The sequence below is a fragment of the Saccopteryx leptura genome, chromosome 1 (genome assembly GCF_036850995.1).
Source record: "Saccopteryx leptura isolate mSacLep1 chromosome 1, mSacLep1_pri_phased_curated, whole genome shotgun sequence".
NCBI lineage: Eukaryota > Metazoa > Chordata > Mammalia > Chiroptera > Emballonuridae > Saccopteryx > Saccopteryx leptura.
In genome coordinates, this window is record NC_089503.1 from 376,083,174 (window position 1) to 376,095,618 (window position 12,445).

General features: G+C 48.4%; 1 protein-coding gene across 1 annotated transcript in view; it reads left to right on the plus strand.

Moving 5' to 3' along the window:
• MRPL14 (mitochondrial ribosomal protein L14) overlaps window positions 1-11,620 on the plus strand; it is a 13,703-nt gene extending 2,083 nt beyond the window's left edge. The window contains exons 2-3 of the mRNA XM_066359320.1: window positions 8,827-8,917; window positions 11,127-11,620. Of these exons, the coding sequence (XP_066215417.1) occupies window positions 8,847-8,917; window positions 11,127-11,493 (438 nt within the window). The 5' untranslated portion in view covers window positions 8,827-8,846 and the 3' untranslated portion in view covers window positions 11,494-11,620. The remainder of the gene's footprint in view (window positions 1-8,826; window positions 8,918-11,126) is intronic.
• The last annotated feature ends 825 nt before the right edge of the window (window positions 11,621-12,445 follow it).

Here is a 12,445-nt window from a genome sequence, read left to right on the forward strand (position 1 = left end):
GGGTAACCACATGTTAACAGAGAAAACAGGAAACATTTCAGAAAGCCTGAAATGAGAACTGAATTAAGTGCACTGTGGACTCCATGAAGGAAGAGTGGCTAAAATGTTTTATTATTGCCCCTGAGTATGAAGGGTAAAAATCTTTTCTGGAGTCTAGTTTTCAGGAAGTACTCTCATGGGCAATGAACGTATCAATAATTATTTATGCTCTCCTCGGCAACTATTCCTGTCTTGTGGGTTATGGTACCTGGACCCACATTAGATGGATTTTCTTATTGTTTAGTCTTTATGTCTATGTGGGAGCTTCGGAGGGTCTCAAAAACCAGGTTATGGTTTAGTCTTCCTTCTTAAAGGCTGGTGGTTTGTTCTAGTTTGAAGCTTACCCTGGTGCAATTTTACATGTGTGCTAACAATAACAACCATCATGTAAGAAGGAACCATGATTCACATCCCAGAAATGTTGCTCTGGGTCAGGTAATATGTTCTCTTATTAAGAAAGTTACAGGTACTAGGAGGCCCTGGTTGGGTAGCTTAGTTGGTTAGAGCATCATCCCGATTCCCCAAGGTGGAAGGTTCGATCCCCAGTCAGGGCACGTACAAAAATCAACTAGTGAATGCATAAATAAGTGAAACAACAAATCAATGTTTTCTTACTCTTTCTTCCTCTCTACCCCTCTATCTTTTCTTCTCCCTCTCTCCCTTCCTTTTCTCTAAAAAACAATCAATAAAAATTAAGAAAAGTATGCTCTGGCTGAATAGCTCACTTGGTTAGCACATCGTCCTGATACACAAAGGTTGCCGGTCTGTTCCCTGGTCGAGGCACACACAGGAACAGATTGATGTTTCTGTCTCTCTTCCTCTCTCTCTAAAAAAATCAGTAAATTAAATAAAAAAAAAGAAATATACTAAGTTGCTTATTATTCATTAGTAAAACAACTTAGAATGGGAAGGTCTCCCTGTCAAAAACTTAAAAAACAATTATGCCCCTAGAAAAGAGAGGGAGCACTTTCCCATGTCTACCTGAAGCCGAGACACACTTAGGACTGAGGAGTCTTAAAGAGGCATCTCTAGTGCTGCCCTGGGAATCAGGGAATGCGGCTGTTCTCCTTGATGAGGATCTGGGAATCAAATAGCTTATCCTGCAGGCCTGGTTCCTACTGGTTAATTCAGGAAGGGATTCTCCACTTTAAAATGATCACATGTGTGATGAGTGAAGCTAAGGCACCATGTCTCTGCTCTTCCGGTTACCCTGGCTTGGCAGAGAGTAATTGAGGCCTGGAGAAGTTACTTTTAAGGTCACAGACTTAGCAGAAGAGGGGAGGGTCGGGAGGAGGAGATATGCTTTCTATCAGTAGCATTTCCTGTTTGAGTCAGGGACCCCTAGACTTTTCCTGTCCTCTACTGCCCATTTGCCCACCTGCCCACCTGACAGCTCCATAAATCTGGCCTCTTGCCGCTGGCCCACTCGAGGTGGTAATAGGCAGGAAATATGTACATGACTAGGTAGAACTGAATTTTGTGCACTTTCTCTGAGTTTGACCATACCGATCATTACAGACTTACTTCTGGACTAGAGATGCTTACCCACCTGTGAAGTGGGGACAGGTGGGGGAACAAAGCCAGAACAGATAAACTCTGTGCACTGAAAAACCAGCTTGAGTAATAAAGAATTATCTGCTATATTTAAGAACCAGAGCTTTGAATACTTTTGTGGCAAGGTGGGGAGAGGTGAATAAACAAAGGTAGGACAAGAGTCCTGGAAAAAAATTTCTTTTGTGAGTCAAATTGAGTAGAGGGGTCTTCAGTGGCAGCCCTGGCAGAACGAGTCCGTCATGCTGCTGAGGGATTCTTTGCTTATTGTTAGCGACACTGTGAAGACTTCTTCGGCAGGTGAATCAGGTCAGCTTCAGCTTTTGACCTAGGCTCTGCTGGGTGTAGTGCAGATATTTGTTGAAAAGACAGCTTTTTAATTCCTGAGTTTTTCAAGATTATGTGACAACCTTGATAGAGAAGAAAGACTCCTTGCCTTATATGGGTTTTCCCGTCTGTGAACTTTAGTAGTGGTTAAAGCAGCATCTTAGCGGAGTAGGTATTGTGCAGGGTGTAATAGAAACAACCTGGGGGGGGGGTGCATGAGGCGGTATGTAGATGGGATTATATTGAGTTGTACACTCGAAACCTGTGTAGTTTGGTGAACTATGTCAACCCAATAACTTTTTTTTAAAGAAAAGTACAAACTGGTCATTACAGAATAGTCATGAGCATATAATGTATAGCATAGGGAATATAATCAGTAATGTAATAACTACGTATGGTGTCAGATAGGTGCAAGTTTTATTGGGGTGATCACTTTGTAAGTTACATAAATGCCTAATCGCTGGGTTGTACACGTGGAACTAATAGTAGATAATATTGTACATTGAGTATAACTGAAGAATAAAAAAATATTTAAAAAAAGAAAAAAGACAGCCTTCTAACCTTGGGCAGGTCAACAAGTTGCTTAGCATTTCAGACTGCTTATCTAGTCTGCAAAATGGTACTTACACTCTTGAGCCCCCAAAGCCGTTCAAAATCCTTAGTTGATTCAATCCCCTGCAAATTGTTGATCTTTGTTAATTGCTCCTGAGTTTCCATTGGGTGCTCAGGAATGGAATCATCCAAGAAAGAGATCTGTGTGAAAATACTTTGAAAATTGTAACATGTTATACTTGTGTGAGGTTAAAAAAGATTCCTGAAAAAGGATTGTTGTTAACAACCAACCAGGAATGAGTTTTAAAGCAATAAATAAGTACTTGTTGGGCCAGAATGATTGGGGTGAAACCTGTAGCAGATGGCAGGGTCCTGGAATTTTTGTTTCTTGATTTCTAGAAGCTGCCAGGCCTCTGGTTTTTCCTGCTTTAACTAAGAAGGACTTTTACATCCTTAGGCTGTGGAGTTTGTCTTTTTTGTAGCTGCATGTTGCATTTGATTTCTCTTAGTGTTTCTCTTCTGTACTGTTACTTAGTAGCAGAATTTTCTTTAAGCACTCCTTTGTGATTGTGGAACTTTATATTTGTTTTGTCTCTTTTCTGTAGAGCTCATTCCTGTTAAAATGCCTTTGAAATGTATGCCTCACCCCAAAATGGACATTGTTCATGTGAAAACAGATCTGTGATACTAAATAAATGTCCACGATTCTCAGAACTCAGGTAATGGTCCTTTGCAGTTTTCCACAAAGCATCAGAGGTGTAGGCACTTTGTGTTTGTTTTTTCAGCTCAGTCTCTGTATATGAGAAAATGAGCTCTCAGTGCATAGGAGCACAGAACGACCACCAGTCCCCCAGCGTGGAGCCCTCTGGAGCTGGAGGATGAATTGCAGTTGCAGATTAATTTTATTCATCTAACAGATACTCGCTGAGCTGCGTTTGTGTGCCAGGCACTGAGTGTGCAGCACTGTAGAGGGCAGGCAGGCATGCCCCTGCCCTCCCTGAGCGCCCTTCCAATAGGACCTATAAGGTGATGCCAAGTGAAAAACTCACCGGTGTGTACCTGAAATGTACAATTTTCTCTGGCTTATACAGCTGAAGGCTATCTTAGAGTTAAACCTGGGTGGAAAAGAGCGTGGCTCTGGGATTATAAATGGTTTATTCTTACTTTCTTCCCTTCCCTTCCCTTCTTCCCTCCTTCCTCTTCCTTTTTCTTTTTTCTTCCTTCCCTTCCCTGTCTTCCCCTTCCCCTTCCCCTTCCCCTTTTATCCTTTTCCCTCCCTCCTCTCCCCTCCCCTCCCCTCCCCACCCCTCTCCCTCCTGGAGAGATTGTGATTCATAGTCTAAACCTGGCGGGCAGTACTCAGTGCTGACCAGAAAGTGGCATGAACAGCCATCTCTGGCACTGGAGTCTTCTGAGTGAAAGTTGTAGAGGAGGAAATAGTATTGGGGTTACTCTCCGTGCAAACATGAGACTCAGTGTTGAAACAAAGCGTTATATATAGACTGCATCTGAAGTGTCTACAGGATGGATTTATGTTAGGAAATAACGTCAAGGCCAGTCAAAGTTGCTTTGAAGTAAATTGCTGCCTCCACTATTCTTCCCTGATTCAAACCAGTTTTTTAGTAGTGAAATGAGGTGTTTTTCCACAGCAGGCAGTGTAGACACCAGGACTGGGGAATGATTCCAGGGGCCTGTAAACATAGCATGAGCTAATCCTCCCATGACTAGCACCGTGGTTCTCCTAAAGCGGTGTTTTTCAACCAGTGTGCCACTGCACACTAGTGTGCCGTGAGACATGGTCAGGTGTGCCGTGGGGAAATTAAACGTGGGTCCCCAAACTACGGCCCGCGGAGGCTATTTATCCGGCCCACGCCAGCTGCCTCCATCCAAACATAAACATTCCCCTCACAATTCCTCCAGCTATCAGCGACAGGAAGAGTGGAGGCACAGGGAACGTTCACTGATCAATCACCTTCTAGGATTCATCCCGACCACTAGCGATGAACCAATAGTAGGCCGCCTCTCATCCACACCCAGGAAGGTCCCGCTCGGGCTGCCGTGCACTTGTCATTGTGTGGCCGCAGTGAGTAGTTGAAGCTGCTACTCCTCCCCATGGTCCCGATTTCTAATCCTGGTCAGGACTGGAGGTAAATGTTGCCACCACTAGATGAAGCTTCAGCCTCAGCTGGTTATGTCTATCTTGATGGTGTATATAGATATTTGACCTTTTTCTTTTTAAAAGAGGCCCCCGCAGAGGGTGATAATACAATGCATCACAATGTTATCTAACTTTAAAGCTAAAGTTTGCTGATCTTCCTTTGGACAGTTTTTGGTTATCTGTTGCCAAGGAGTTCCCCATTCTGGCCAACAAAGCTATTTTGACATTGCTCCCGTTCTCAACCACATATCTATATGAGCTGAGCTTCTCAAGCTTGACTGCGATAAAAACTAAAAACAGAGAGAGACTGAGAACTGTTGAGGAAGAGCTTCGTGTGTGTCTTTCTACCATTCCTGCCAGGATATCCCTTTTGTGTTCATCAAAACAGGCCCAGGTTTCACACTAAGTGAGTATAAATACATTTAGAAACTATATTATTAACTATATGTATAATATGTACTGTGTTAGAGTGTCATTTTGGTAGGTGATGTGCCCCAGGATTTTGTAAATGTAAAAAATGTGCCACGGCTCAAAAAAGGTTGAAAATCACTGTCCTAAAGCATGCTTGCGTGTAATGTCCTGGTTCCAGTGGACAGATAAGAGCTCAGCTCTACAGTGTCTGGAGCCATGAGCGAGGATGTCTCTGCGTTGGCTACTTCATGTATTTTATCCAACAAGTGTTTGTTGCATGCACTACTACTGCATGAGGACCTGCTAAGATCTTTTACTGGGTTGAGAGTAGACTAGAGACTTCTTTTCCCCTCAGGAATCAGGGGTATATATACAATAACTGAGTAAGTTTGGTTCTTTCATGCTTTCAAGTTCATAGGAAGGCTTACTGTTGTCCTTTTGATGTCTTAAGTCCTTGGAATCCACGATCACCATAAGGTCCACCAAGAGCTGGTGCAAAGTGTGAATCAGGCCCTTTCTTGTGAAAGTGTCAGTGCTCCCTGGAGGCAGGAGCGTGTTACTCTTGTGCTTGAGGGCAGTACAAGTAATCCTCACAAGCTGAGTCTGTGTGAGTCCTGAATTCCTGCGATGAGTTCAGATGCCAGCTTATCAAGATTTCTGCTGTTTCCGAGTTTGAGATAGTGAGTAGCAAGATCTAGAAAGTTAAGGGATATCAAAGTATATATTTAAACTTATGTAATGTTTGAGTTTGGATCATGCAGTTTGGAGCAGGGGAGTTCCTTTGGCACGGAATGCCGGTGTCCTCGGTGCTCGCGAGGGGTACCGTCTGGTCCTGCAGTTTTTATACAAGGCTTAATGGAGGAGACGCACGTGGAGCTGGGTCAGACTGAGCTGGGCAGAGATGGGCGTAGACCGGGGGACTTGTGAGCAAAGCGAGTAGAGGAGGCCTGGGTTTGGGTTTGTGCGCAGACTGCCCTGAAGTAAGTTTAGGGTGCCCTGAATGGGGGAGGGTTTGTTATACCCCAGGCACTTGCGCAGTTCTCGGACTAACATAAGTGTTACCAAGGGAGCAGAGTGGTGTGGAGAGGCAGGTGTCTCTTTCGGGGGAGGAAGTGTGAGTGGTGCAGGCTAATCCTGAGGGCTCTTGGAGGAGCTGGTGAGCCCCCTGTGTCAGGGGAGGCAGAGCGGGGCCTGCCAACATCAGATGGATGAGCTTGGCTGAGATTGGGGGGAGCTGCGAACTGGACTGCAAGGGCTGCTTTTCAGAGCGATGTTGTTGTTTTAAGCCAATTTTTAGTTATTGCTCAGAGTAGGGAGCTCCTCTTGCCACGAACACTTCACATTGTCTTCAAAGCTGAAATTGGGTTACAGTGAATAATTGCTCCTGGTGTTCTCTCCGTGTCAGTCGATTCTGTGAGCGCCGAGTTGGGAATGAGGAAAGCGTGCATGCGATGTCACGATTCTTGACGAAACAAGGACTTACAGTTGGAGAAAATATATTTAAATTAAAGTTACCGTGTGAACTCTGTTGACTAAGAGCATGAGTTCAGGAAGCTGGCTACATGGCCCTCCTAGCTGTGTGACTTTGGCCGCATTACCTAACCTGTCTGAGCCTCATTTCCTCATGTACAAAATGGGGCTAATTATATGCCATTACAGAGAGTTTTGTGAAGCTCAAGTGAGATGATTGTATAAAGCCTTTAGTTTTGTGCCTGATACATTGTAACTACTCAATAAATTTTCATAAAGAAACAGAAAAAGACCAGATTGGGTAGAGTTCCTCCTTAGCCAGAGCTCGCTTGTGTCAAGTGAGTTTTGTGCAGTCGAGGGAGGCTGTAGGGTGTGGTGAAAAGAATCTTGGATGGAAGCTAGGTCCATTTCTGGTCTTGGTTCTGGTTCTGGTCCTGCCCTTGGCTAGCTGTGGGGCTTTACATAAGTCACTTCATCTCTTTGTGTCTTTGTTTCCTAATCGATGAAATGAGATGTGACTAGATGGGGATGAAGACAGTAGTGATGGTGAATACAGCTAACAGGTACGGAGGGCCAGGCACTGCTCTGTGTTTTAAATGGGTTATCCCTCATGACCACCTTGTGCGAGGTGGGAAACCTCGTGTTGTAGGTGGAGAAACCAAAGCTCATGTGGTTTCTTCTCTAGGGTTACCTAGCTCTAAAGGTAAAGCTAACCTCTTCTAACAGTCTTCAGTTCTGTGTGTCAGATGTTAGTGGTTCTGTCAGTTAGTTGATTTCTGAAAACACTGCAGAGTTAACTGGTGATGTGAGGCTAAATTATAGTTAAAAAGCATTTTTTTAAGCAAGGAGGGGACAGATAGGGACAGACAGACAGGAAGGGAGAGAGATGAGAAGCATCAATTCTTCGTTGAGGTACCTTTGTTGTTCACTGATTGCCTTCTCATATGTGCCTTGACCGGGGGTGGGGGGTCTCCAGCTGAGCCACTGACCCCTTGTTCAAGCCAGTGACCTTGGGCTCAAGCCACTGAGTGACCTTGTACTCCAAGCTAGCGACCTTTGGGCTCTAGCCAGCGACCATGGGGTCATGTCTGTGATCCCATGCTCAAGCCAGCAACCCCACACTCAAGCTGATGAGCCTGCACTGAAGCCGGATGATCTGGTGCCGAAGCCAGCGACCTTGAGGGTTAGAACCTGCGTCCTCTGCGTCCCAGGCTGATGCTCTATCCACTGCACCGCTGCCTGGTCAGGCTAAAAAAGCCATTTTTGAAGCGTCTAGAATAGATAGTCCTGTGGAAGTAAATAGTGGTTCACCTCCCACTCAACTTGTGAAATAAAATTTTATCTGAGATGCTTTGAATGCAGGCAAGGCAAAGCTGTATGTAAAACTACAGTGGGAGAGGCCTTTCTCAGCAGCGCTCTCGAGAGAGGCCCTCTGCAGCCAAAAGTTTGGAGGGAAGGACAGGCTGATTCACAGCTGGCAACACCAGCTGGTTGTAGGTTTTTCTGAAACGTGCTCTAACTGATGCCCAGGTGTTGCAGGAAGCTGGGATTGTCCTGTTGGTTCTGGGGAGCCGCTGGGTCGAGGTTCTGCAAGCTGCTGGAGTCCTCAGTGTTGGGTCAGGGTCTGCTCTTCTACCTCCAGCTTGCCCTCCCAGGCCCCACTTTTCCCTGTGGTGTGGGGTCGGTGGTTTTCTGTGTCCCAGTGTTGTTTGGGAGACTGACCCAAACGGAGACCTTGGTCCATGACTTGGCGAGGGCACCCCTTGGCTGTACTTGGCTTGCCTTGAGCTGTCCAGGTGTTTCGGCGTTTCCATTTGGGGGAAAGGTGATGTGACAGACGACCTGGGCAGTTGCTCAGATGGTCTGCTTCCTTTCAGGGAGTGAAAGCCCTGGTTGCGGGAGGCGCGAGTGTCCACCGGGCAACGGGGTGCGGCTTTCCTCCTGGAGGACTTGGAAGGTGGTCGCTGCTGGGTGTGACCAGAGGGCGGACGCTTTCCTCCCGCCCGAGGATGTGATGTGACGACGGAGACGTTCTCTGTGCTTTGTATTACTCCTTACAGCGAGAACGGTGTTGGGTCATGCCAGCGCTCCGACCCCCGTCAGAATGTGAATCAGCAGAACTGGAGCTGCTGTTTCGGCTCGTCTGCATCTCTTTTAACCGCTCAGATTTATATTTAGTGACTAATGATTTCTGCTGGAAGTGCCATCTCCCACACAAGTCCCCAACAGTCTTTTATTAAAAAACAAAAAACAAAACACTGGCTCTGAGTAAGGACACTGACTTAGAAATAAATCATTTCCCCTTTCTTGTCCTGCAGGATTTGCCCTCTGGGGATCCATGGCTTGCTTTCCTGGGCTGTGGTGTCCTTTCACCCACGCGAGCAGAGCACTCAGCCAGCGCTGTTTCAGGTAACTTCCCCCTTAAGTTCTTAAAGCTGCATCTTTAAGTAAGCCCCCCCTGCCCCCAGGGCTGGAGTGGAGGCTCAGGGAGGTGGGCTTGGGTCAGGGTCTGCTCTTCTACCTCCAGCTTGCCCTCCCAGGCCCCACTTTTCCCTGTGGTGTGGGGTCGGTGGTTTTCTGTGTCCCAGTGTTGTTTGGGAGACTGACCCAAATGGAGACCTTGGTCCATGACTTGGCGAGGGCACCCCTTGGCTGTACTTGGCTTGCCTTGAGCTTGCCTGGAGCTCACGGAATCCGACTGAGCTGGGGCCTGGTGGGGTCAGGTGAGGGGCACAGGTCAGGAGGTGATGTTGCTGTGAGAGGCGGGGAAGGGAATGGCAGGTGGTCGGAAATGAAACTTTTCGGTCCTTGCCAGACTTGTAGTGAATCTGACATCTCGTGACCCTATCATTCCCCCAGTGCATTAAAACCTTCTCTTTTAAAGACGGGATCATTTTTTTTAAAGGTACATGCTTAGTACCAAACACTCAAGCAAGAACGAGGCGTGACAGCCTCCTCTCTTTTTAGATGCTGGGCCAGGGGGCAGCCCAGGTTTCGTTTCTGCTGGCAGACGTGCCCTGAGGCCCCCTCCGTGCGCTCACTCCACAAGCGTTTGCTGAGCAGTCTGTCTGGGCTGGTCATAGAGAGATGAATAAGACTGGCTTCCTGCTCTGAAAGAGCTCTCACAGTGGGCCATGGGAGCAAACTTGGAAACAAATAACTCTAAGAAAATGTGGCGAGTATAATAATAGAGGTTTGTATGGTGCTGTGGAGGGCCCGAGGCCAGAGCGGCTGATGGAGGAGGAGGAGGGAAGGAAGGAGAGTGGAGGCAGCCTTCCCAGAAGGGAAGAGGGAGCCGGCCCTGCCCCGGCCTCCAGCGCGGCTGGCCGCTGTGGGTGCTTGGAGAGCCCCGGGCTTCCTCCCCTGGGCACAGAGGGGTGGGCGATGGTGGGCCTCAGAAGGCAGGCAGAGCGGGGCCAGGTGTTGCCACTGCAGACAGTGGGGAACCATGAGACACTTCTTTTTTTTCCCACTGAATACTTCTAAGCAGGGGAGTGGCCTCAGTTGTATATTCTAGAAAGAGCTCTTGGTTGGCAGAGCGAGACGCACAGGGAACCAGTTCGGAGACGAATGTAACGATCTTGGTAGACGAGAGCATGCTGCCACATTCAGGACGTGTTGACAGGGTGGAGGGAGAGGACAGAGGTGCTTGGGAGGTGGCAGCGGTAGGACTCGGCAGCAGTGGATGTCGGTGGAGAGAGAGGCTTGGGTGCTGAGGTTTCTGGAGACGCCATGACAGTATCTCGATGGGAAATGCAGCCGCAGGAGGAGGGTTGCAAGGGGCGGCAGCTAGGTCAGTATGGGACCTTCCGAGCTTGCAGTATCTGTAGGACACATTGTGAGTTTACGGTGGAAATACAGGACTAGAACACAGGAGACAGCGGGGCCGGAGGTATGACTGACCAGTGGGAAGCAGTGTGAAGGAGGTAAAATTGCCCAGACGAGGCACGTGGAACGAGGGGACAGGACCTGGGGTGGCCCCGAGGAACACCAGCACTCACAGCGCTAGCATCAGGGAAATAGAAATCCCAGCCATCAGATCACTTATAATAGCTTATCTACCTTTAATAGGTACCCGTTCAAAAGAACATTCCTTTCCAGTGGGGGGAAAAGGCATTAAAACAATAGGTTGTTACTGTGACTGACTTGCAGTTTCTGCTATGTTGTGTCAAGGGACTCCCTTAGCAAGCCTGCTCGCTCATGTCTTCTGGTTCCCAGAATCCTAGAGATGAGGAAATTCGGGAAATCAGGTTTTGCATGCTGGGCAGTGGGTGAGGCCTGACCCATAAGGTATTTCCCTTAATCATCAGAGTCCTTTTGGAAATCAAAGGCTTTAAATTAAGGCGGCCATGAAGTTTGTTGTAACAGAAAATCGGGTTCTCTTTAAAACCCATCCAAATCAAGATCCTGACCTGGCAGCAGCAGCTTCTGGCTGTGCGGACCCCGTCTGAGGTGCAGAGAAGTGCTCACAGCACCTGCCTTTCTGTCTGAGCCCTGGTTTGTATCCCTGCAGTGGGCTGTGGCTGACGGGTGCTCTCTCCCAGCCCCGCCCTCTCAGAGGCCTCCGCGCCCTGACTGGGAGGGATGGCAGACCTCCGACTGTCTTCTCTCCCGCCAGCTCCACCGGGACCCTCACTGCAATCCAGAAGATGACGCGGGTGCGTGTGGTGGACAACAGCGCCCTGGGGAACACCCCATACCATCGCCCCCCTCGTTGCATCCACGTCTATAACAAGAACGGGGTGGGCAAGGTGGGTGACCGGATACTGCTGGCCATCAAGGGGCAGAAGAAAAAGGCGCTCATTGTGGGGCATCGCATGCCTGGTCCTCGGATGACCCCCAGGTTTGACTCCAACAACGTGGTCCTCATTGAGGACAATGGGAACCCTGTGGGGACCCGAATTAAGACGCCCATCCCCAGCAGCCTACGCCGGAGGGAAGGCGAGTTTTCCAAGGTACTGGCCATCGCTCAGAACCTTGTGTGAGCAGAACCCAGGCCACCTTCAGTGGGCCCGTCAATGGGGCAGTCCCGAATACCGCGCCTTTGCCGACGGGGAGCCGGGGGTCCTGTGGCGGGGACAGTGTCCTCTGAGAAATAAATGCTTGCACGGATGTTTTCTTCCTGCGCTTTCTGGGACGTGGTGTTGACGTAAATGGCACTGGAGCAGTTATCAGGTGGCCAGCCCATGGCTGTCCACACATGATGGCAGCCTTCACATGGGGGCTGTGAGCTCCCCCAGGACTGGGAAGTGGAGCTACAGTGGTACCCATGTTAAATGCACAGAATCTGCCACTTCTAACCAGGCAGACCTCCCCTCCCCCCATTCAAGGTGTCCTCTCCCTGTGTCAGAGGGCGTCAGCTATAAATGGCCGTGAGGATTCCTGGGCTGGCATGAGGAAGAGCAGGGGACTTGGTTAGTGCAGTGGGACACTGCCATTAGGCTCTGACGGAACCCAGACAGGCATCCTTTCCCCACTGCATGGAGCGCCCGCTGCCCTGCCAGGGACTCAGCGCCTCTCTGTGCCTGCAGTGGGGGGCTTCCTCCCTTGACTGCTGGGAAGTGGACTCGCCCTTGTATTTGGCAGATGACCTGATCTTGGGCCTGTGTAGGTGATTCAATGACAATTTATCTTTCATTTATTAACTGGTCTCCTTGGGGTGGTTTGGGATCTCCCTTAGTTCCTCTGATAGAACCTCATCAACTCATTTATGAATTTATTCATTTAGTCATTCAAAATATCTTGGGCGCTTATCATTAAATGCTCCAGTGGCCTCTGAGAGGCAGAGTAGCATGATTAGGAATGCGTGCTCTGTAGCCAGACTGCCTGGGTTCTTATCCTGACTCCACCGCTTACCACTTAGTGACTTTGGGCAAGTCACCTCATTTCTTTGTCCCTCAGTTTCCTCACCTGCAAAATGGGGATGTAATAATGGTA